The following is a 25,021-nucleotide window of genomic DNA, read 5'->3' on the forward strand; positions in this document are numbered from 1 at the left end:
CTCCTAGAAAACACGGATCTATGTGATATTGGTATGAAAAAGTCATTAGTAAGAAGATTAAAGTCATCCACTACCCCTATCCCACGAAATAGGTTTTTCACGTTTGTGAAATGAGTTTAGGTTTTTTTTTTTTTTTTTTTTTTTTGCTTGTCAAGACTCAAATTTCTGGGTTGGAATTTTTTTTGACTGGGGTGGACCTCTCCTGGAAAAAAATTATGGATCCGCGCCTGATATGAAATACTTCAGCTCGACATAATTTTTGTTCATAAAGTCATATTACACCAGAGACGTAAAATATACGTCTCTGATTACACAGAGGCATTCTTTCTTTTTAAAAAGCTGACAAGTACAAAAAAAGTTTCCAAAAAAACTTTGTACGGAAACAAACACCCCCTTAAAAAAAACCCCCAAAAACAAAAACCCAATAACTTAACTTCCAAAATTCAAAACATTCTATTTTATGATTGATCATTGATGGGATTGAGGTCCTCTCCTTTTTTTGGACAATGAATCCAGTCTGATAAGTTAGCCTCAGATGCAGGAAGGATAACTGAATCTGTTTGCAAGTTACTACTGGAACTCTTCTACGTTTGAAGTTACGATATGGCGGCTATGGAAAATGGCCTCCAAATCTGAAACCGTAAGGATAACATACAAAGAACTGGAATCCTCTGTGCAAGATAAAGACAGACTAAATCGAAATTCTGACAGAAGCAATAACGATGGTAATATTTATTTATATAACGCTCGTACCACAACAATTCTTCACTGAAACATCATGCAGTGCTACTTTTGTTTTCATTTTGAATTTTAAGAATTCTTTTCACCATATTTTGCCCAACAGTAGCTGCAGGTCTGTGGCTCTCCGAAAAAAATATATTAATAGACCAGAGAGCTACAGTGCCACCCATTGAAAAAACTATATATTTATTGCGCACAAAAAAAGTGCTCTCGGTTCTTGATTAATTCTTCCAAATTCTTACCTGAATTGCAACAAATGGAGGATTTTAAACATTCCTTTCTCCTCTATCAAGTACTCTCGTAGTTGACATCTAAACGAAGCATATTAGACCGAATTATCTTTGAAACCAAAATGGCAGTATAAATAAGCGAAATGTTCTATGATTACAATATTAGGGTCAGGAGGACTATTAACAACAATTATGAGGAATGTTTGGTTGTGGAAACAGCGAAAGAATATGTTCGGAACACGCGGTTAGTAATGCTTTGAGATCACAGATTAAAAACATGATATAAATTGAGAACCGAGCGCACTTTTTTGTGCGCAATAAATATACAGTTTTTTCAATGGGTGGCACGGTAGCCATGGTAGCTCTGCGATCTATTAATATATTTTTTCGGAGAGCCACAGACCTGCAGCTAGCCCCACAGGTACCATGTTGTGAGACTTATACAATATGCATATTACACTCTTATGGAGACTTGATAGTTATTAACTGTTTTATTTCCCCCCTTTTTTCCTCTTTACGTTCGTAATAGTAATGTGTTGCAAGCATGTTCTCGTGGTTAACTTACCAGGTCCAGTAAAATCATTAGATTTAGTTATATAGCTTAAAATTTCCTTGACGAATATACACAGTTTTCAGTAGAAATTTCCTCTGTTTTTACATGTTGAACTATTGAGCTTGCTTTGCAAGCAGCAATCCATGCTCTAAGCTGTGCTAGCAATTATTTTTTTAATTTAATCATAGTTTTTCAGCTAAATGCAATCAAATTTCATTGTGTGTCTTCAGCTCACTGCCAAAAAAAAATTGAGTGGAGTAATAGGTACACTTTGATATAGCTGCAGAACTGTAGCTCTCTGCTTGAAAAAATATGGACAGATGAAGAAGAGAAATACATATCCAAGCGTTTTATTTATGGCTAACGCCGCCGCCTTTTCATGATTTTTGTCATTAACTTCACTGTTGTTCTGTTGAAAGGTAACTAAAATATCGGGAATTGAAGTTAAATCTTAAAAGGAAAGGTTAATTTTAAGACACCATTTCAAAGCTGGGGAAAGCGTTTAATACAAGAAATAATACCAGAAGTGAGCAACAAAAAAGGGGCACCATATATCAAAGGTTTTTACAATGCTTGGATCTGTATCTCTCAATCTGCTTTATCTCTCTGAAATTAAACAAGCAGATAACTACAGTTCTGCAGTAAGTATAATAATTAAAAAACAAACTTGTTTACCAGTATGCTCTGCATTATGATTCATGCTGCACTTTCTACCTACAATATTGTTACAAAATGTATATGCAGCATGATAGGATGTACAATAGTACAATTCTCAGTTAATCTTGGACTTTCAGGAAGGCGTGGCATTCTTGGTGCTAAGTAATAAGTGTCTGTAAAATGGTGAATAGATTCTCTTTGGTTAAGAAATTGATAACATCAGGAACTTTAAAATGTTGTTGACAACGATGAAACGACTTAAGCCCCTTCTCTTTGCTGTACAAGACGCTGTATTGTTAATTTCTACACTTGTTGATATTTGCTGAATTTCTATTCCATGTATATTTCAACAGTGAATGAAAGCTGTATAAATTTCAGACGTTAATTATGTAACATCGAGAATGCCATGCCTTACTGAAAGTCCAGAATTGTACTATTTTGTTTCTAAAATGTCTTAAGCAATTATTAATTTATTTTACATGTTTTTCACTAGCTGCAGAACTGTAGCTCTCAGAAAAAATATATATTGACACTAATATTTTCCCTGAGAGGTTACATACAGCGTGACGGTAAATACAGAATATTATGTGCATTTCAGAGATTAAAAAAAAGAAAAATAAGAGGCCAACCCAAGGTATATACCAACCCCCGAGAAGATCTCCGAAAGTTTTAGAAGCAGGCCGAGTTCCGGAGGGTGAGAGCTGGGAAGGGGATGAATTTCCTAGTTCAGACAGCAAGGAGACTAGTTCAGAGAGAGAGGTGAGAAAGGCATCATACAACTAAATCAATGATAAAAATTTGTAAAATCAAAAATAAATGAAACTTAGAAATGGAAAGATATACATGGTAACACCAGTGATGTAATGTAAATCTGGGAATTTTTACGTCAATTTATTTTTGCGAATTTAGGTCAAAAGGCTGTTGATTAATTGTTACGTTTCAAAATTTAGCGCATTGTCATTGGCGCTAAAAATAAAAAGCACTTAAGGTTTTTGTATCTGTTTATGTTTCACTTTAGTTACTTAGCACAGTTATAATACCACCAATATACTCGCAACATGGTCAAAAATTGCAGAATTGCTCCGAAATAATTTTGAAGAATCAAAAGGATTTGCACTGAAAATAACTTCCGAAAAGATTAATTATAACAAACCCTTTTGAGGTTGTGTAAGCATTTTAACCTAAAATATTATCCAATGATTAATATTTCTGAACATTGTTGTAAAGAATTATCATCAGCAAATCTACATAACATAAGTCATTGTTGTAAAAAATCATCAAAAGCATAATAAGACGAAAATTCAACTAATTTTCTCAATGTTTTTTCTCACCTAAAATTTAAATGCCATGTTTACACAACGGTAACCATGTATTTAATACATGGTAATATAAAATAACTGGTCTCTCTTTCTTGGCAAAATAATTCAAAAGAGCCATCCTGCCTCAGTGCGTCCGAAAACCATTGGACGATATTGAATATAGTGAGGGTAAAATAAACACACAATGCCACTCACCTATTTTTCTGAGTACACACTTTTTTCTTCAGTAAGCAGTACTTAAAAAAGAGTGACAAAATGGCTAATTTAAAAACAGTTTCTTATTGGTAATAGTTTTTGGAGATCAGGTCTTCCAACAATTTATTGGGTACTGATTGCACCCTGTTATTAGCAGACCTTTTTTTGTATCGATATGAAGCAGAATTTGTCAAAAGAATTGAAGTGTAAAACTTTACATGAGGCAAAAACATTTGCTGTCTCCTCCATCTCAACATTTAGATAAATTGACTACATATTATTGTTGCTTTCATTCCTATGTAGACTCAATACACCCCAGTGATCTTGAAATAAAAGATACCACAAAGTCTGACACATTTGTTTCATATTTTGATATTTTACTAAAAAAATATGTTAATGGTAACCTAACAAGTTTTTTATCATCAACTTCCCTTACATATGTCATGTAGCAATGTATGGTAAACCAACTATTATTCGCATGGGAGTTCTGTGACCATGCAACTTCAACATGTGAATATTAATCGCTATGGACTAATAATTTTGCTTATTATTTGAAGAGAATGTTTCCTATGTCATGAAAATTAATCATCGCAGATTGATTTCAAACGGACGAATCGCAAATGAAAGATGATGTGAATGATAGTTGATTGACAGTATACACTTATCATCTGTATATGGGGTTTATGTCTCTCAGTTGATCTGATACACAAATGCATGTTCTACATATGAACAATTTCTTAAATGAGGCAAACAGACTTTGCTGTATAGGAGCCAATTTCTTAAAGCATTTTACCTACATTGAGAATGTACATGTAAAGTATCAAATAGAGTGATATCCTGAAACGATCTGATGAAAAATTTAAATTTGCACACATTTTCTTGCTGATTCTGACTACATGTAAATGTATTCATTTAACTCTATATTTCAAACTATGAATTCTGTCAGAAGCAGTAATTTTTTCATTTACATTTTTTGTAGATTGATGATGTAAGTTCAAACATAAGAAACCTAAATCTTGGCAAAGAGAAAAATGAACAAAAGAAACAGAGATCCAAAAAGCCAGAAATTCAGAGATATGTTCCAAAAGGGAAGATACTGGAACAGCAAACAAAAGAGGATGACACATCAGAAACCGAACCAGCCCAAAATGTTTCTCCACGAAAAATTGATCTAAAGAAAGACCAGCAAGAGTTAAAAGTAACAGTTGTAAATGAAGGGGTGCCCCCAAGTGGTCAGTTGAATGCGGGTGGAAAGACTGAGGCCAAGGAACCCCCAAGCCCTCATAATCCACTGGACAGGTCAATATCAAAGGGGGAGTCTCCAAGATATCAGTCCAAATCTGATTCTCTAAATCAGTTCAGGGGCAGTCAGCAGCCAAATAAACCAAAACATCAAAAAGATTTTGAAAATAAACCAAGGAGTGGACGAAATGTAGAGGAGAGAAGATTTGGGGGGAGTGAAAGTGAATATAGGAGAGGGAAACAGCAGGGAAGTAAGGTACCTGATAGACGGAACCGTGAGGAGGAATTCAAGAGGGGGGAGGGGAGGAAAGGGGAGCATGGCAGACCAAGAGATGGAAGAAGATCTGGCTGGCAAGAAGAGGAGCCTAAACCACAAAGACAGCCCAAGGAAAGGAGAGACAGAGGGGCAGAAACCAGCAAAGGGAACCAGCAAAGAGTGCAGAATACAGAAAGTGAAGAAGGTATACAAAGTGTCATACCAACAATGGTGTTTGAGAGGAAAAATGGGAACAGTTCTGAGGTGGATAGCTCTAAACAAGTCCAGAATGCAGCAAGTGTTAGCAGTGGAAATGGCAAGCCAGGATCTAAAAGATATTCACTGTCAGCCATGAGGCGTCCTAGGGCCGGCAGTATCAGCAGTGATGTGAGCAATACAAGTGATCTCAGCATGGACGAAGAGACCACAAATAGAATTCTGGACTGGAGTGAAGAGGTGGAGAGGGAAATGGCAGAAAATGTTCATGATGAAACAAGAAAACTGCAGGAATATCTGGATCAAAAGGGTGGATTCAATGACTGGGATGGGGCCATAGAAACAGTGGACAAAGCCAGGCAAGCTCTGGAGAGAGGTCAACAATCACAGAGAAGTATGGAGGAGGAAAGGAACTTTGGAAAGCAAGGAGGCAGGTCATATGGAAATGTCAAAAATGTTAAGAATGACAAGAATTTAAATGCTGGTCATAAGGAATTTGAAAATGGTTTCAGACAGAGAAGGAACAGTGATGGAGCTAGAAGTCGAAGAAAAGACAACCGTAGAAAGGGCTCCAGTACTGGAAGGCGGAGTCGTGATTCTAGTGTGTCTAGTGCTCACAGCGTCAGGAGCTACCACACGGAGGATGATGTGTACGGCACAGACACCTGGCCCCGGAGACGGAATCGTAGGAGAGGGAGTAACGCCAGTGTCAAGGAATCTCGCAGCAAGGAAGTTCTGAATGATCCAGCCAGTCTCAATCTGAAGGTCACATTCGCAAGAGATGACAAAAGACAAGTTATGATGAAAGACAGAGAAAGTCCTAAAGGAAGAGGAAGGGGTAGAGGAAGAGGACATAGAGAGAACAGGGATGAATCAAACGTTGGGAGACATTCAGAGGATTATCGTAGAGGATTTGAAAATGAAAAACAGGGAAGGTATAATGATAAATCTGCTGGGAGTGAACGTCAGCGAAAATTCTCAGGGGACCAGAGAGATTGGCATGGACAGTATGAGACAAAGGGAGGGAGAGAATATGGCCGACGTTATGAACATAGAAACTTTGGAGGTCATCAAGTAGATCATGAGGAAAAGAAAAGCCCCGAAAGCCCTGCCCACGGTGGAGGAATAATAAAACTCCCAGCCAATACCGATACATCAGAAAACCACTCTCAGGGCCATATCAATTGGCATCATGGAGAATTTCATACCATGGGCCACAGAGGAGAAAGAAACAGGAATAGCCATAGGGATACGCATGCCCATGGCAGCCCAGGTCAAAGAATGTTGTTTGATCCCAAGAATCCTGAGAAGATGATAATGGTGCCCACCCCCACATCTTCTACATCTGGATCCCAGCTCAAGTTCAAGGACCCCTCTGGTCAGGAATCCCCCCAGTCTCCCCCTACACAGCAGCACCCCCTGATGCCCCCACCTGGAGGTTTCCCACCGATGCCACCCCAGTACAGAGGCTACCCCCCGTTTTATGCAGGCTATGATCCTCGCTATCAGGATCCTATGTATGGGGGACCGGCTATGCCTGGTCCTTCCATGCCAGGATACTACTATGGATACCCGGCTATGTACAGAGATAATCCCATGTTAAGAGAAGATGGTACAGAGTTTTCAGGGTAAGCTGCATATAAAACTAATAAACTATTATAGAAAATGTAAATTTTTGTCATAGCTATTTATAAGTATAAGTAATTCATTTAAAAAATTTTAATAAAGATCACCCCTCAAGTAAAGACAGGTTTCTGTCTTTAAGACAGGAAAATTTTTTTGAAACTGAATGCTGGTTATATTTCAGGGATGGTGAATTAGACCCTATGTATGCAGGTCGATCCAGGGCTCAGTGTAGGATGATGGCGGAGCATCTGTTCCAGGAGGCGTGTCACATGGACTCCCAGATGACAAACCTTGTGTCTAGGAGACAGTCTACTGAGTCAATGCAGCATGTTTACAGATTAAGGTAAGGTCAAAGGTCAGACAAACCTTGTGTCTAGAAGACAATCTACCGCGTCAATGCAGCATGTTTACAGATTAAGGTAAGACAAACTTTATATATTGAAGACAATCTGCTGAGTTATTGCAGCATGTTTATAGATTAAGATAAGGTCAGAGGTCAGACAATTCTTGTGTCTAGAAGACAATCTACTGAGTGCAACATATTTATAGCTCAAGATAAGGTCAGTTAGGTCACAGGTCAGACAAATCTTTGTCAATAAAGCAATCTACTTAAACAGTGCAATGTTTACAGATTCAAGTAAACTTTCACACCATTACTGGTATAATTTTGTGACATTCTGTTTACAGACAGGAACTGCAGCAGAAGTTGGAGCAGATTATCCTGCTGGATGTGGAGGTGGCCAGTAAACACAATGTGGAACAGCTGTTGTGGAAGTCCGTGTATTACCAGGTCATAGAGATGTTCCGCAGGCAGCTAGCCGAGGACAAGGAAGACAAAAACATCAAAACCGAACTCTCCAAAATCCTGGATGAGGTATTGTCAGTCATCTTAGGATGTGCCAAAAATTATATTTGAAGGAAGTTACAATTTTAAGGTTTTGTGGGTAGTTTGCAGTCTTATAGTGTATATCCTTTGAAGGTTAGGTATGCAAAAAAAAAATATAAATAACAAAACCTTTATTTCATTATTTAGGGGACAACCTTCTTTGACAAACTCCTCCAGAAACTGCAGCAGAAGTACGGGTTTGACGTTGAGGATTACCTGGACTCGAGTCTAACTGTTCAAGAGAATCAGAGTAGAAATGTTAAGCTGGCCGTCCTCAGTATACAGAGACTGATGATCAACCTCGGAGACATCGCTCGCTACAGGGAACAAATGAATCACACCGGCAAGGTCAACTACGGGCGCGCCAGAAGGTCAGATTTCTTACCACCACACAATGGAAATAGTTTATAAGAGATAAGGAAATTCTGTATGTAACCTTTTCATTGAAAGGTCAAAATTAAGAATTTAAATATATTGATGAAAAATGAAGATGTACCTATTTGATGTTGTAATTGTGATTTTTATTGAAGTAAGAATTTACTTTAAATGGTGTAACTTTAGTTGGTATACCAAAGCGCAACAACTGGCTCCAAAGAATGGTCGACCCTACAACCAGTTAGCAATTCTGGGATTGTACACAGTAAGAAATTAGTTTATCAAAGGAAACTGTTTAACTATTTTAAGTTTTTTGGCTGCGATACAGATCTCAACCCTCCTTGTAATTTTCTTTTTAAAAAGTCAAATTGATTATTTCACTTGTAAAAAAAATGATCATTTGATATAATAACAGAGGAGGAAGTTAGATGCGGTTTATTACTACATGAGAAGTCTGGCAGCCAGTAACCCCTTCCTTACTGCAAGGGAAGGACTCCTCAATCTGTTTGACGAGGCAAGGAAAAAGGTATTAAATAAAATGAGATTTTTTGTGTTTTTTTTTAGACTGAAAAGAGCATGTAAAATATTTCTTGACTACCTTTGAATATTGTTTGTTGTAAAATGAATAAATAGAGAATCCTTGGCATTAAGACTAGATAAAAATGAAATGGGCTAATAAATTCATATGAATGAAAGACGTTTTCTAAGGTAACTACAGTGTATATTGTCCCTATTTGATCAGGCCCTGGCTGTTGAGCAGAAGAAGGAGGAAGAGAGAGAGAAGCTGAAGAAGCTGGCCCCCCAGAAGCCTCACCACGGACAGAGGATCGAGATCTGGGTGTCGCCGGACGGGACGAGCTCCGAGGGGAAGACGGAGGTCGGAGGGGAGGAGGACCTGGACAAGCTGGAGGCTGTGGAGGTGAGAGATTATTGCACAACAATGACACATTTGAACATACTAGTACATATATTTATTATATTTGCATATAAATTATTGTATTGTATATTGTGCAGTTATTTAATTCTGAGGGCTAATTTTTGAATGCAAAAGATTTGAAGAGTGATATATGATTTCACACATTTTTGCTAAAACAAAAGTTTCATTAAAAGAAATTTGTTTGGAAGTCGGTTGAGGTTAAATTTGTTAGTGAGGGTTACTGCAGAAATTAAACTTGTATGAAATACATGTACACTGATTCCTGAATAATCTAGGTATGCTGTAAACATACAAATGGTTTTATAAAGAAGTGAACATAGCCATCAAGTTACTGGAAAACAAGAATTGTTTTGAAACAAAGTTTTAAACTTTCTTATATTATTATCATATTGTCTTTGGCTTTTGCAGCTGAACAAGAGATTTAACCTGAGCTTCCTTAATGTTCATGGAAAGCTGTTTACAAAAGTTGGGTATGTACTTGTGAAAATAATTTCATTGTAGTTGTGCAAATAATTACAATTTTAAAAATAAAACCAAATTTACAGATACAGTAAAACAAGTATGAGGCTATTTTAAAAGACTGCTAGGTGGTTAATTTAAATGTAATCATGATCAGGTAGTGTATAGTGTGTAACAATCTTCTAAATAAATGAAAGGCTTTATTTTGAAATTTATTTTCAAATGTTTACACATGTTATTTCCAAATTACACATTCTTTTACATTTAGAATTGTTAATTGATATTTGATATTACTATTAATGTGTAATTGCAGTTGCTTCTTAAATAAGTACTTCATGTTTGGAAATAATTTAAATTTATTGTGATATCATTAATCAAAGTCATAATGTAAGATGTAGTAGTTCACTATATCAGAAAAAATATCTTTTATCATACTAGCACATTTTTCGTTTTTATGAGTTTTTATTTACTTGATTCATGTATGAAGTATGTAAGTTCAAAGATCTAGAGAGCTCTAAAACTGAGATGTGCTCTTTTCAGACGCGAGTCATTTCCAGAGTGTTGTGGGCAGATGTTAAAGGAATTCCAGGCCTTATTGAGATACGGAGCCTTGCCACCAAGCCGACTCATTCAACTCATGGCCATCAACATGTTCGCAATAGAAAATACAGCTTTGAAAGGTTAAACACATGTTCAAGTGTTATTTGCTCAATATCTTGAGAACCTCATGCTTGACAGACAATAGAATTGGTACACTTCCCCACCCCCTCCCCTCTCAAAGGAAGACATGACCCTTGTAGATTAGATCAAAAGATCAAAGTCAAAACCTAGACATACAATGTAGGAAGATATTAGGGTCAGGGGGATAAATGTTCCAAACTTTTCTTGTTTTACAGCAAAAGCTGAGAGTGAAAACTTGTTGAAATAATTAATTCTCTTTATGTATTTGTTTAATACAGATTTATCGATGGCGGAGGACTTCCGCTCAGAGCTCCAGGAGCACGCGGTACAGCTGGGTCTGGACATGTTTGGTATCTTGCTGGACTGCTGTGCCCAGGAGCTGACCAAACATCTGGCCTCCTCGGACTACCCCAGTCACATGTTCAGTAGCGAGCTGGAGGAACTGATCCCAGGGGTCAAGAAGTGGACAGACTGGATGTTAGCCAACCTCAAACTGTGGAACCCACCCCCCTCTCTCAGAGACACCACACTGGGGTAGGTCAAAGGTCAGAGGTCAGCACAGACTGAAACAGTGAAGTTCTTGTATGGGGAATACTTCAGAATCAAACAAAAGAATGTATAAAAGGGCTATCTTAAAATTTATGAATTAGTTTAATCTTTAATCAGAGTGCTGCTTTAATGAATAGGTTATGGATAATTTCATAAAAATCTTATTTTTTTGCTTGAAAATTGCTTTTGTTGTAATATTTTGAACTGTCTGACCAATTATTTTCCTTTCTTATCATCATTAAATGCTAGACTGACTCTAAATGAAAAGTTTATATTTATAGTGAAAAGTTAAGCAGCTTGTAAAGTTTCTTATTCAGTTGAAATAAATATCAATTAATTTGTAATCATTGAAGTGGACAAAATACTTGTACTTACGTTTTAATTTTTCATGTACAGACCTGGTGTGGACGTTTGGAAAGTAACTGCCAAGTTTGCCAACATTTTAAAAGATGTAGACATCAGTCATGTCAAGTTATATGAAGATAAAATTGAAGGTAGGAAACAAAGTCAGAACAGCTATGTGGATACACTATCTAAAATCATGTACTCCAATAAAATTTTAGAAATGATAAAGAGAAGCTGTCAAGATGAAGGTTTAAATGCAGGATAGTTAACTGTAATAATCAGGAAGCACAAGTTGGTATTCAGTTTTTAGATGTTTACCTAATATCTCGAAAGCCATTTATTGGTATTTACTTTCAGGATGTGAATCTGTTGTTTTATTTGAGGACACCATGTTGTCTGGGTTTGTTCCCCTCATGAGTGCCCCAATCAAAGTGGCCTATGTTCACAGTACTGTAGACAAGGTAAGTGATAGGTCAGAACATTGAAACATGGAATGCATGATCTGAGAAAAAAAAGTTTTAAAAATTTTATTATATCTATTTTCAATTTTTTAAATTGAATCATTCAATATTAAGTGTAAATTTAATTTTGAATCCAATGTTTTGGATCATGAAGACTGTTTTCAGCCTTTTGATCTCTCTGCAGGACATCGCTCGGGACTGTCTGAGGATACAGGTGTTACAGGAGTTTGCTGATTACCTGTGTGGAGTGGAGCCCCCCATGTTAGAATATGACGTAGTGAAGAAGGAATACTACTCAGTGGCGCCCTCTACTGACTACAGCGAGGCTCCCCATGGGGACCTACCCTCAGATTCAGATGAGGTGAGACACCTGAAAATTTCAGTCATGAAGGGTTGTCTGTTTGACTGTTTACTATAATTTTCTGACACCTTCATGTGTCATTCATCTATTTTTCTCATAGCTTAAGTCAAAAGAGATATCAATTTTTGCTTGTTGATACAGGATGTATTGTATAATAACTTAACATTTAAAGCCTACTCTCATCAATATTCCATTGGATTGAGGTTCCTTAATACTTATATATATATATTATATATGAAATGCACATAGTTAGGGTGGTGTTATTGTCTTTCAGGAAGCTGATGTAATCATTGAGAGTGAGGAGGAGGTCGCTGAGGGGATGGAGGGAGATGAACATGTCCGACTGCTGAGACAGAAGAAGGAGGAACTCAGGAAAAAGAAGGAACAGCAGCTCAAAGACAAGGAAAATATACAGGTACACTAGTACATGATTTATCTTAGACCAGAGAACAGCAGCTCAAATACAAGGAAAACAATTTACCCCACCTCTGTCGATTTTTCCATGAAATCCTGGCTTACGATTGGTTGAAGTCTGTCACGTGAAGGCGGTGGATTACTTATACCCGGTCTGTTGTAAATCTATACCCGGTCGATGTATTACGTCACAAACACAAACGTTACGTCATAATAGGCACATGATAAGCGTGATGAAGCATTTAGCAGAGAAAACCATTTATAAACTACAGATAAAACTTAAATGTTTCATCGGTGGGGTAAATTCGTTACATAGTCTTTTAGTGACAGGGTATGGGATGATTCCTGGTTAGTAAATTTCATACCTGACTCAGCTCCGCCTCGCCAGGTATGAAATTTACTAACCAGGTATCATCCCATACCCTGTCACTAAAAGACTATGTAACTAATAATACAGGTAGACTAGCACATGAATTATATCAGGCTAGCAGCATAACGTAAGGTAATAAAGCTTAGTCCCTCTAGGTGTTAGTAGCTATAGAACTGGAATGTATTTTTTGAAGTATAGCACAAATCTCTTTTCTAAACAACATATGTGGTGAGTAACAGTTGGTTTCTTTCACTGTTTTATGAATTTCAATGCATAACGAATTATTTTATTTTACAGAAACTGATAGAGAAGGACAGACACCGGTGTATAGAGTTGGAGATCCACCCCATTTTCTTGATTCCGGACACCAACTGTTTTATTGAACACTTTTCAAGCCTAAAACAGCTCATTCAGCTGAAGAAGTTTACTGTGGTAGTGCCTTTAATAGGTAAACATAACATTATCACAGATACTTGACAGTAATGGATGTAGAACTGATATCATGTTTAACTGTTTCTAGTGTATGATGTATTCAAAATATACTTGTTGTAGTTATTAATGAGTTGGACGGATTAGCCAAAGGTAGCAAGGAGGGACAATACGACTCAGCGGATCAGGCCGTGAAGGTCGCCGAGAGGTCAAAACAAATGGTGGAATTCCTAGAGGAGGAGTTTGACAAAAAGAACTCACACCTGAAAGCCCTGACCTCTAAAGGGAACGTACTGGAGACCATCTCATTCCGAAGTGAGGAGGGGGATAGTAGCGGGGTAAGCTCTAACGAGGGTCTATTTATATACATCAGTGTGGTATGCACTACTGACAGTCTATTTATGTAATCAGTGGGGTAAGCACTACCAAGGGTCTATTAATGTACATCAGCAGGGTATGCACCAAGGACTGTCTATTTATGTACCTCACCTGTTGGTCATAATCTTACATGTCAATTTGTGAGGTTTATTCCGAAATTTTATCTTTCTTGCGACAGTTTATTATTTGTTTATTGTTGTTTACCTCTCTTATTTGATTTTTTTTTGTATTCAATTAATTTGTACTTATCAATACAATAGTACATGTGCACTATATTTATTATGATTGGGGCTTTTACAATGGTGACATCAGAATATGGGTATTGTATTGTAGGGAAATAATGATGACATCATCCTGTCCTGCTGTTTACACTACTGTAAAGACAAAGCCAGAGAGTTCATGCCAAAGGAGAAAGGTAATCTCATCGGACCTTATATCAGCAAGGTTTCTGGAAGGAATTGAACACTTAAGGGGGCTCTCTACACCTATAAAGTATAACTGATTTTTGTTGCATGCATTTGTTTCTAATAATAGGCCCCATATCCAATAAAATAAGGTTCCAAAGTACTTCAATTTATTTTTTAGAAATATTTGAAATATTTTATTTATTTTGTTAAAATCCCTCCTATCTATATTTTTAAAGGCCCAGTGCTTTAAATTTCTCTTCAAAGTTTAGTGTTATAAAATATTGAAATAATAACTAACAAAGATAAAAATAAAATCAACATAATTTTTATTAGCTCACCTGAGCCGAAGGCTCAAGTGAGCTTTTCTGATCAAAATTTGTCCGTTGTCTGTCGTCGTTGTCGTCGTCGTCGTTGTCGTTGTTGTCGTCGTAAACTTTTCACATTTTCATCTTCTTCTCAAGAACCACTGGGCCAATTTCAACCAAACTTGGCACAAAGTATCCTTGGGTGAAGGGGATTCAAGTTTGTTCAAATGACGGGCCACGCCCTTTTCCAAGGGGAGATAATCATGAATTTGTTAAAAATTAATGGCATTTTTATAAAATCTTCTTCTCCAGAACCACTGGACCAGGAAAGATGAAACTCATGTGGAATCATCCTCAGGTAGTGTAGATTCAAGTTTGTACAAATCATGACCCCCGGGGCAAGGGTGGGGCCAAAATGGCCGACCCAAGTTTTACATAGGAATATATAGGAAAAATCTTTAAAAATCTTCTTCTCCAGAACCACTGGGCCAGGAAAGATGAAACTCATGTGGAATCATCCTCAGGTAGTGTAGATTCAATTTTGTTCAAATCATGACCCCCGGGGCAAGGGTGGGGCCAAAATGGCCGACCCAAGTTTTACATAGGAATATATAGGAAAAATCTTTAAAAATCTTCTTCTCCAGAACCACTGGGCCAGGAAAGATGAAACTCATGTGGAATCATCCTCAGGTAGTGTAGATTCAAGTTTGTTCAAATCATGACCCCCGGGGCAAGGGGTGGGGCTAAAATGGCAGACCCTAGTTTTACATAGGAATATATAGGAACAATCTTTAAAAATCTTCTTCTCCAGAACCACTGGGCCAGGAAAGATGAAACTCATGTGGAATCATCCTCAGGTAGTGTAGATTCAAGTTTGTTCAAATCATGACCCCCGGGGCAAGGATGGGGCCAAAATGGCCGACCCTAGTTTTACATAGGAATATATAAGAAAAATCTTTAAAAATCTTCTTCTCCAGAACCACTAGGACAGGAAAGGTGAAACTCATGTGGAATCATCCTCAGGTAGTGTAGATTCAAGTTTGTTCAAATCATGACCCCTGGGGCAAGGGTGGGGCCAAAATGGCCGACCCAAGTTTTTCATAGGAATATATAGGAAAAATCTTTAAAAATCTTCTTCTCCAGAACCACTGGGCCAGGGAAGATGAAACTCATATGGAATCATCCTCAGGTAGTGTAGATTCAAGTTTGTTCAAATCATGACCCCCGGGGCAAGGGTGGGGCCAAAATGGCCGACCCAAGTTTTACATAGGAATATATAGGAAATATCTTTAAAAATCTTCTTCTCAATTACCACTGGGCCAGGAAAGATGAAACTCATGTGGAATCATCTTCAGGTAGTGTAGATTCAAGTTTGTTCAAATCATGACCCTCGGCCCTGGGGAAAGGGTGGGGCCAAAATGGCCGACCCAAGTATTACATAGGGATATATAGGGAAACATTTTAAAATCTTCTTTTCAAGTACTTCAAAGCTATGATTAGTGATACTAATATGGAATCATCCTCAGGTAGTGTAGATTCTAGTTTGTTCAAATGATGAACGCCTGGAAGGGGGAATTCAAGCCCGATGTGCTCAGGTGAGCGCTGTGGCCCCTGGGCCTCTTGTTTAAATTTACAAAAATAGACAAAAGAAAAACTAAAACAGCATTTTCTTGAGAATAGCTGGTTGGATCCTCTTCAATATCTGAAAAGATATATAATATCAAAGGGTAAAAACAATGAAAAAAAGAAAATGAAAAAAATTGAAAAACTGTCAAAAATTTATAAACATCACAAAAATTCAGGTGTGAGAGATCCGCTTTAAGAGTGGACTCAAATATCTTGGTACTGTTGTTTTTAATATAAACTTCAAATAAACTCTACTTGCACAAGTATTAAACAAATGTCACGCAAGGACATTGAAAGAAGTTCGTATTGAACATGTATTTGTTTTCCAATGAGTTTAAGCAAAAATCATCGCGTTTCCAGTCAATGACAAAGACATGCATTTAGTGAATTCATGGCATTGAGAAAGGTAGATTTACTTACTGTTTTTATCCAACTTGCATGTGTTATCCAGTGCTGTATATAACAAAACAAGTTAAGATGGTAAAAGGCCAAAAGCGGTAAAAGAAATTCCTATAACCAAATGCACATTTCGTCTAAAACCTGCACATTTCCCATACTTGTAAACAGCTGACAATCAATGGTGATCAAACGTTTGGGTCATGCGAAATTTCACCGGGTATAACCATTCATTCGGGTGTATACAAATCGAGAACAGAGTATCCTCTAGTCGATGGGAAGATAATACATATGTCTTATCTTATCAAATTTGCATTTTGGGGGGATATATTTTGCTGAAAAGCATATATGCTTATTGGAGAAATAAATTTCTGAGTGTATGGTGTTTTGACACGTAATGATGAATTAGCATATGGACAAGCCATGTTTTATATCATTTGTTCTCATCTAAAAATCTTAATTTAATAAGTTTGTAAATGTATTATTTAACAATTAAATAAGTAGAAATTGAATAAATTGACAAACAGTTCATTTTTAAAGAAAGTATACGTATTGGGCAATGCACTGTATTAATTGATGTGATATAATGCACATTCCATCCACAGTATCGCATGATGTGTTATACTCAGTGATTTATCGGTGTTAAGTGAATTTGAATCTGATCATTTGGGATCAAAATGGCGTTTTTACGGAAGTACGCCATGTTGTGACGTAGAGAGCCCCCTTAACATTTTTCTAGCTTTAAACATATGTTTTAGTGTTTGATGTAAGTCATTCAATTTATATTTTAAGCACATGCACACAATGTATTATGTTTTTTGACACATTGCTTTGCAAAATTTTATGATGTTTCAGATGTTTGCCCTAAGTTTCTGTATTAACCCTTTGTGTGCTGACTTGTTTTGCGTGCGCTGTAACCTCAGGACTGAGTTGTTTTGTAATATCAACAAAATTATCACAATGGTGTACTAAAATGCAAATATCTAAAATTGTTGACAACCAATTTGCTTGAAATTTGGCAAATATGTAGCAAATGTTGCGTTTTTTAATCTATACTATTTTTAAAAAAAAATCTAATATCTTATGTTGCCGTGGAAACCAAATTTTAAAAAAAAATATTTTAAAATGACTTTTTAGCATTTTAACTATATTTTTCAGGGGAAATATTGCACTTTGATGAAAAAAAAATAAATCAATTGCTTTAAAAATTCAATTTTAGTTTAATATTATGTAAAAAAAAAAATTAATTTAAACAATAACTCAATGATAAAGTCAATGTTATATATACCGTTATGTTGTAAAAAGTCATTGTATACTTATCTGAGTAAGGGATATATTCATGTAGGTTTAAGTGAATTCTGGATTTAAGTTAATGGATTTTTTCAGATTTTAACTAGAAAGAGTATAAATTAAAGATTCAATAAGCCTGTAAATATAAAACCAGTGATTATTTTAAGAAATATTGGCAATCATATAAGAAAGTATGATCCTCAAAGAATATGCAGTTTTCGAGGTTGGGAAATCTTGGAGCAAATTGGCACAACAATGAACTAATTGCTGTTACTAGTATTCATTTTCAAATTAAAGCAGTCAATATGTTAAATAAATTTAAAAAAAAAATAAAATAACATTAACACTAAGTTATAGAGGTCTTATTTTCTAATGACTGGTATCTAACAGCCCTAAATATATACTCTAGTAATTCTCAGATCTTTTTTTTTTATTTTGCTTTTATTGAAGAAAATGTATTTCTCCGTGTTATTTGTAAAGTTAACATATTCATCAACTTTCCTCCCACAGTACTTCTCACTCTGTAAGAAATGTGGCATTTATTTTAGAAGTTTTATTCCTAGCTGGCAACAATAATTGCCAGCAGGAAAACTAGTATTTCAAATTTTAGAAATTTATAAGCACCTTTAACAGTCAATTATAACGTTTTCAAAAATTACATCGTTCAATGTGGTCACTGGTGAATAACAGTTTTTATTTTTTTCAATTGATTTTAGTTAATGATGGTTGACAGATATGTACCGTAATATCAATCAATATATTATGAAACACTTTTAAGTTTATGCAAGTCTAATGGTATGGGTCATGGATATAGGCCAAGTAAGCTCAGTCAGTAGAGCATCTGACCAGTGATGCAGGGGCCCCTTCTTAGATTCATGGTCCAGCCCTGCATTTTCTCCTTCCTTGTTACAGATTTGATGCTATTGACCCCTCTGGATTTGCAAGTGAAAGTCCTGTCAGGGGCTAATAAGAATTTAGGCTGTGTCTGCAAGGATAAAGATAACTTTAAGGAGGGATATGTAATGGTTGTGCTATGGGTATCAACCTGGGTAGCTCATTCGGTAGAGCACCTGACTAGTGAAGCAGGGTTCCTGAGTTCAATTCCTGGTCCAACCATAGTTACCATACATTTTCTCCTTTCCTATTACACAAGTTTTGAATGTGCCTGAATTTTTACTTCTAAATTAAATATTATTCCTAATACTAGTAAAGAAATTTATATTTCATTTCCATGATGGGATTTCTTTGTATTCTTAGTAACTATTCACATTTTCATATTTAAAAATAAACATATCTTTGGAGACCAAAATGTAATCTTTGTTGATAAGTAATTGTACAGGAATTTGCATTTTTGAAAAAAAAATTTGACCATCATTAAAAAAAAATTCTCACAGTAAATCTTAGCTTTTTTACTTTATTCATTCAGGCATATATGATTATCTCTTATATCAAATGTACCTATCTTACTGTTACATATCTAGAAGGGATGGAATGTAGAAGCTTCTTGGGCCTTATAAATTTGTAAACTAGAGGATATATTACATATTAACAGGTAAAAACATGTACAATGTGTACAGTTATAACGAAGTCACTGGGACCTATGAAATTACTTCACTATATCTGTAATTCGTTATGTATGTCGCTATATCCGTAAATTCGCAATATTTGTGTTCATACTAAATGAGTTTTGCTGTATTACCCAGTCTTTATTGTAATTTATTGAACAGATGTACATGCAAGTGTACAATTTACAAATTACTCATTCTAAAGACTCTGATCTTATGCCTACAAAAATGACAATTCATCTTAATTTTTGTAGAGTTACCATATATTTAACCAGTGTTATGTGTGCATGTATAGGTTGGGGCAGTCTCGCAATGTGCAATTTCATATGCTTTATTCTGGCAAAAGTCTATTTTAAAGAAAAAGAAAATGTCTCCCTGATACATGTTCTTAAACTTGGTTTAAAAAAAAATATACTGATACATGTAGTACCAATTATTTTCACTTACTAATTAGGTCCCATGCAAACTAGAGTATGTAAATGCCTTGAAGAAATCTAACTCTAAGATACCAAAGATCCCGGAACATATATTGGTTTTGAAATTAATAGAGTCTATATAATACTCGTCAAGGAAATAACAATGGTATTTTATTACTTACTGAAATAAAACAAAGACCACAGTTTACACAAATGACAGTCATTTCAGGGAAAATTAGAACTTCAAAATTTTTTCATCACTTTTTACCATTTTCAGGCCTATATGCACATGATCAAATGCATCAATGCATCTTTTTTGATAACTAGCTTACATTTGAAGACACTTTATAGAAAATATCAAGTTTATTTTTAATTTTTAATTGTGCTAAAAAAATTTACAATATATCTGACATACACTGTTATAAAAAAACATTTGAAAGTTTTCCCAAATAGTGGAACATCAAGCAGCTTTAAACCAGAATTTTTAGGTGTAATTAGGGCCACTTAATTGACTCAATTATTGTCAATTATAATCTTCATATTGTGTAAATTTCGAATACGAGTATCATGAATTAATTTTGCTTGATCACAAAAATATGTTAATGGATATATATTCTCTATATATCTCTTTTGCACTTACTTATTAATGCAATAACTCATTGGAAAATTTTCTACAATGTTCAAGGTCCTCCACATTTATTACTTTTATAAGGTGGAACCTTTTTTATCTTTCAACATTTTTGAAATGGTCTTTTGATTTTTAAAAAAATTGTTTACTTATTTATTTATTTATCATAAAAAAACAAATGCTTTTAATTAACAAGATGCTTCAAATTATTTTTTGCAAACCTTTATTTCAAAGCAAAACTTGATTTACGTATGTAAACAACATGCACAGTGAGGAAAAGAAAAACGTCTGTGACTTGCCGGTTCAATCTCGCGCATTAATTTATTGTTTTCATTTAGACGATGTAATGTATGTCTACTTACAAAACACCATATAAACAAATAATTACCACCGTATGTCCAAAATATAAAACTTTGCCGACCATATAAGCTCTCGATATGCTTCAGACTCAAGTTGTGCAAACTTTCGTTTTAACAGCAAGAACTTCGCAAGGTTAAGGTCAAGTCAAGTTAACCAGAGTTTTTCTGCTAAAATTTCGACAATTTCTAAGTAATTTTATGTCTACTAACACAAATTTATTAGAATTATTGATATTTAACTATTTTTTGGATTTATTTCTTTATTTTCCTTTATATTAGGGCAAGTTAGTAGATATTTATTACATGCGCGTTTTTTCCCTGTTTCCAAAAATAGCGGACTGACTTTCATCGTAACAAACGCCAAACACCTTCACTTTAAATCACAATTTCACAAATAATTCGCATATTTTCACATCTTAATTACCTATTTTTCAATGTTTTGTAGTTTTATAATACATATTGATAGATTCTTAATAACTCACAACTCATTTATACGTTTTATACTACGTTTTATGTGACGAAGCGCAAATTCCAGACTCAGACCCAATATATTGGGTTCCCGCACGGTAGCGTTTGTGGTCAGACCCAATATATTGGGTTCCCGCACACAAAGGGTTAATAGAAAATAGATCATTTCTCATGGCAGAGATGAGCATGAATATCTCGAGTCTGATTGTATCAAAATTAAAGTGGAGACTACAGTGTATCCATGATTTATAAAATAGTCATTGGAAAAGATGTTCATAAAATATTTTACTTGTATTTTGCTTTTTTTTGTTTAATATCTTTTGATACGAATAGTTGCATAGATATTTGACTAGCAAAGAATGCTTTAAAATAGTTTGGAGTAGCAATGTGCATTAAAATTGCCAGAATGATGATAATTGACTTTCATTTTCAGATGCCCCCGTGAGGTTGTACAGAGAAGTGGTGTTGTTGACGGACGACAGAAATCTACGACTGAAGGCTCACACCTGTAACGTACCTGTCAAAGATGTCCTGTCGTTCCTCAAGTGGAGTAAGATCACCTGAACTGACCCGTGAGATGATGGCATCAGTTCTCCTAGGACCCGGGCCTCTGGAATGCCAGCCTAGTGTGTCAGCTAATGGCGCTTGGCTCATGTCCTTTATCTAGTGTGAACAATTTGTCTGTTTGGCTTGTGTTAATTATCACAATGGCCCGTACAAGATAACCAAATAATTTCAAGGATACTACTTGTAATACTGAATGGAAATTTCTACTTTTAGCTTAACCCACACAGATTTCAGGAGTACGTCAGAAGAGTGGTGTTTTCTACTGTTGTGTAGATAAATTATCTTTAGCTCTAGTGAGTAATGGAGGAGATTTTTCCTTCGTGTATTTATAAACTGTGACTTTTTGAACTGATGGGACAGTGAGTGTTTGGACTGCATTGACAGTGAGTTTTATATTAACCTTTTTAACCCTGATAATTGTGAAATTTGTGATATTGTCAGTTACATGTTGCACTTGTTCTGCAACATTCATTGACATTTATGGAGTTTCTCAAAGTTCTTAATTCTGAGAGGAGGAAAAATTCATGATCTGGGAATCACCAAAGAAAGAAGTAAATGTTTGAAAAAACAGTTCTGGTGTGAAATATTATTATGGCAGTTACAGAATGACAACTTAGGATAATATTCTAATGAAAGAAGCAGCAGCTTTAAACCTTTTTACTGTTTTATGGAGTTATACAGCTTTAAATGGTAGAATTCTTTTCCTGAACCCCCAAGCAAACTTGTGAAGACTTTTAGTTATACATGTAGTTTCTTGTTAGAGAAGTTGTAAATGTATAATTTGAAAACATATACCTATGTTTGTACAACATGAACAAGCTTTAGAACCTGCTTGTTAGTCAAGATCAAAGACCTGAACACAGTTATGTACACATATACGTATCACGATAGGATTTTTTTTTTACTGTATATTGAAAAGCAAAGATTCCCCCTCCAAAATCATAATAATTTGGCCGGAATATAAATTGGCAGTAAGTGTATTCATTTGTTTGTAAATGTCCTTTGTAAAGAAAAAAAACAAAAACAAGTGAACTTGTAAAAAAAAAAAAAAAGAATTTAAGGTTTGAATAGATTTGGTTTGTTTGAATTAAGATTGATTTTAAATTTTAATCAATTTACTAGTATAGGCAAGAAACTAAGGTTTGAAAGAGGGGTGGGGGGTTACAATGCTTAGGGCTGGTCAATGAAATGTACTGGAGTTTTATTATATACCAGTATACTAGTATCACTGCTCTGTATTGTGAAATTAATAAAATAATTTCAGTGTTTACTGTTTGAAAAAGGTTCAGTAGAAATGACATCACTATAAATCTGTGACTACAGTGTACATTGAGTTAACATTAAGAGGTTTGTGACATGTTTAGGGTTTACTATTTTAATACTTTTAGTCTCTATTAACATGATTAATTTGTTATTGTGGGGTGTTATATTTACTTAACACTTTTATCATTATTTTATGTAGAGGTTACTGATGTTATTCATTTGCCTGTGTTGTTTTATGAACCTATAATGAGAGACTTAAGGATTGGTGGTCCCCTGCTTACACCAGGGAGTGAAATCTATGGGAATAGAAAGCATCTCCTCATAAAAGATTTAAATACTGTAAATCACTTTTAATTCGAGAGGATGTTATTTTCGTGTAATTATGCAATATGGTCTACACAGGAAAATTTTATTCTTACATATATTTTTATAATCAATGGATATATTCAGTGATTCCTGACAATTTAAACACACTTACCTGGTATATTTACCTATCTCTAACAAAAATGAGATGTCATGGAAATTAAGTGATCTACAGCATGTACAGTAGCTATCAGAATTTATTTGTTTAATAGCCTTCACTTCTCACCGTGGTTATAGCACAGCTATAAATGTTGTACAAGATGTACAAACTTGGGGATGTTTGTCAATTCTTTGCTCGTTGTCTAATTTTTGTTTTTACTCTTATCAATTTCAGGTACTCTCATGTCCATTCAATTCAAGAAATAAAAATGTTACATTTTTTAATTCATCTTCTCCAAGTTCTATTGAAAAGATATACAAAATTATATTATTTATATACAAAAATGCTCACTAGATGGGAAAATAATTTTATTTTTAAAGGACCACTGAATTTCAGAAATATTTTATTTCCCTTCTCTCTCTGTTTTGAACAGTTAAAAATGTTAAATTCAATTTCATAATAAGTTTTCAAGTCAGTATAACAGGGTAATGTTTGGATTAATTTTTTTTTCAAATTGCATGATTTATTAATATGGAGTGATGGTTAAATTTCATTGTGTATTTAACGCTTATTTGTTGACATTTTTTACATTTATACTTTATCTATTTTCTGTATATCTGTGAAATGTCAAGTGCTCCTGACCTTCGTATTGTGTCAGCAAAATTCCTGTACCATTTTACTGATGGTTCATTATGTATAATCATTATAAATAAATCAGGTATATTCATTTACTGTGTCTTGTTTCATGCAACTGTTTTTTTGAAAAGAGAATTGTGCATAGGTATTGCATGATTTTGAAGTTTAAACAAATCAACTTTAAAACAATAGAACTTCAAAATGTGTGTTAACTGGGAACATAACCAGCATTAGGTACTTTTGGTGTAGATTTTTTTTTTAACTATAACGTCAATTTTTTCTTGTGTGGAATACAGGTACTTGTGGATAGTCCCCTCTCTGCACCATCAATGGCTAAAGAATCATGACTTTTGATGTTAAAGGGTTGTATTATAATTACAGTGAAAATGCATTATTTCTGGAAACCATTCTGTTCTGCTGCTGCATATTAAGCAATTAAACTAACTGAATAGTTATGACAACCAAGGATGCTTGCTCCTTTATAAATTTCATGGCCGTTGGGTCAGTTGTTTGAGTAGTGCTATGTTTATTTTATAGTGAAAATGCATTTATTCTTTGAAGATCTTCCTCTCTGCTCCTGGGAATAAGGCAACCAAAGAAAGGCTTATTTTTTGCAGCCTCTTGTTCAGGGGTTAAAGGTCTAGGACAGGGCCTTATTGTTGATTATCGTAAAACACGCTTTAACTCTTTTCCCCCTGTTGCCACCATTTGACGCACTTGCGATTTCCCTAGAGTGTTTATCTGGCTGCCCCCTGAAGCCATTTTGAGTGACTTGAAATGACTGACCATTACATTTAGAACATGCTAATTAAGTACCTAAACATCATCAAAGTGTCACATATTATATATCAATGTTTGGGGAATGGATTGAACTTTAGTATTGTCATATAATTTTCTAAGAATAATTAATCTACAATTAACAATATATAGGTGAAACCAGGTAAAATGAATT

At 35.1% G+C, this 25,021-nt stretch overlaps 1 protein-coding gene across 1 annotated transcript; it reads left to right on the forward strand.

Moving 5' to 3' along the window:
- The first annotated feature begins 587 nt into the window (after positions 1-587).
- LOC134280546 (telomerase-binding protein EST1A-like) lies at positions 588-24,164 on the forward strand. Its single transcript, XM_062762970.1, has 20 exons — positions 588-725; positions 2,780-2,940; positions 4,675-7,037; positions 7,217-7,378; positions 7,723-7,909; positions 8,069-8,292; positions 8,483-8,561; positions 8,712-8,822; positions 9,039-9,215; positions 9,642-9,703; positions 10,233-10,372; positions 10,652-10,907; positions 11,319-11,416; positions 11,625-11,728; positions 11,913-12,089; positions 12,364-12,504; positions 13,171-13,321; positions 13,426-13,640; positions 14,014-14,095; positions 21,574-24,164. The coding sequence occupies exons 1-20, from the start codon at positions 620-622 to the stop codon at positions 21,702-21,704; spliced, it is 5,127 nt and encodes a 1,708-aa protein (XP_062618954.1). The 5' UTR covers positions 588-619; the 3' UTR covers positions 21,705-24,164.
- Positions 24,165-25,021: the final 857 nt, after the last annotated feature.

Source organism: Saccostrea cucullata, unplaced genomic scaffold (genome assembly GCF_032062105.1).
Source record: "Saccostrea cucullata isolate Sc308-1 unplaced genomic scaffold, CSIRO_AGI_Scuc_v1 ctg105, whole genome shotgun sequence".
Lineage (NCBI taxonomy): Eukaryota > Metazoa > Mollusca > Bivalvia > Ostreida > Ostreidae > Saccostrea > Saccostrea cuccullata.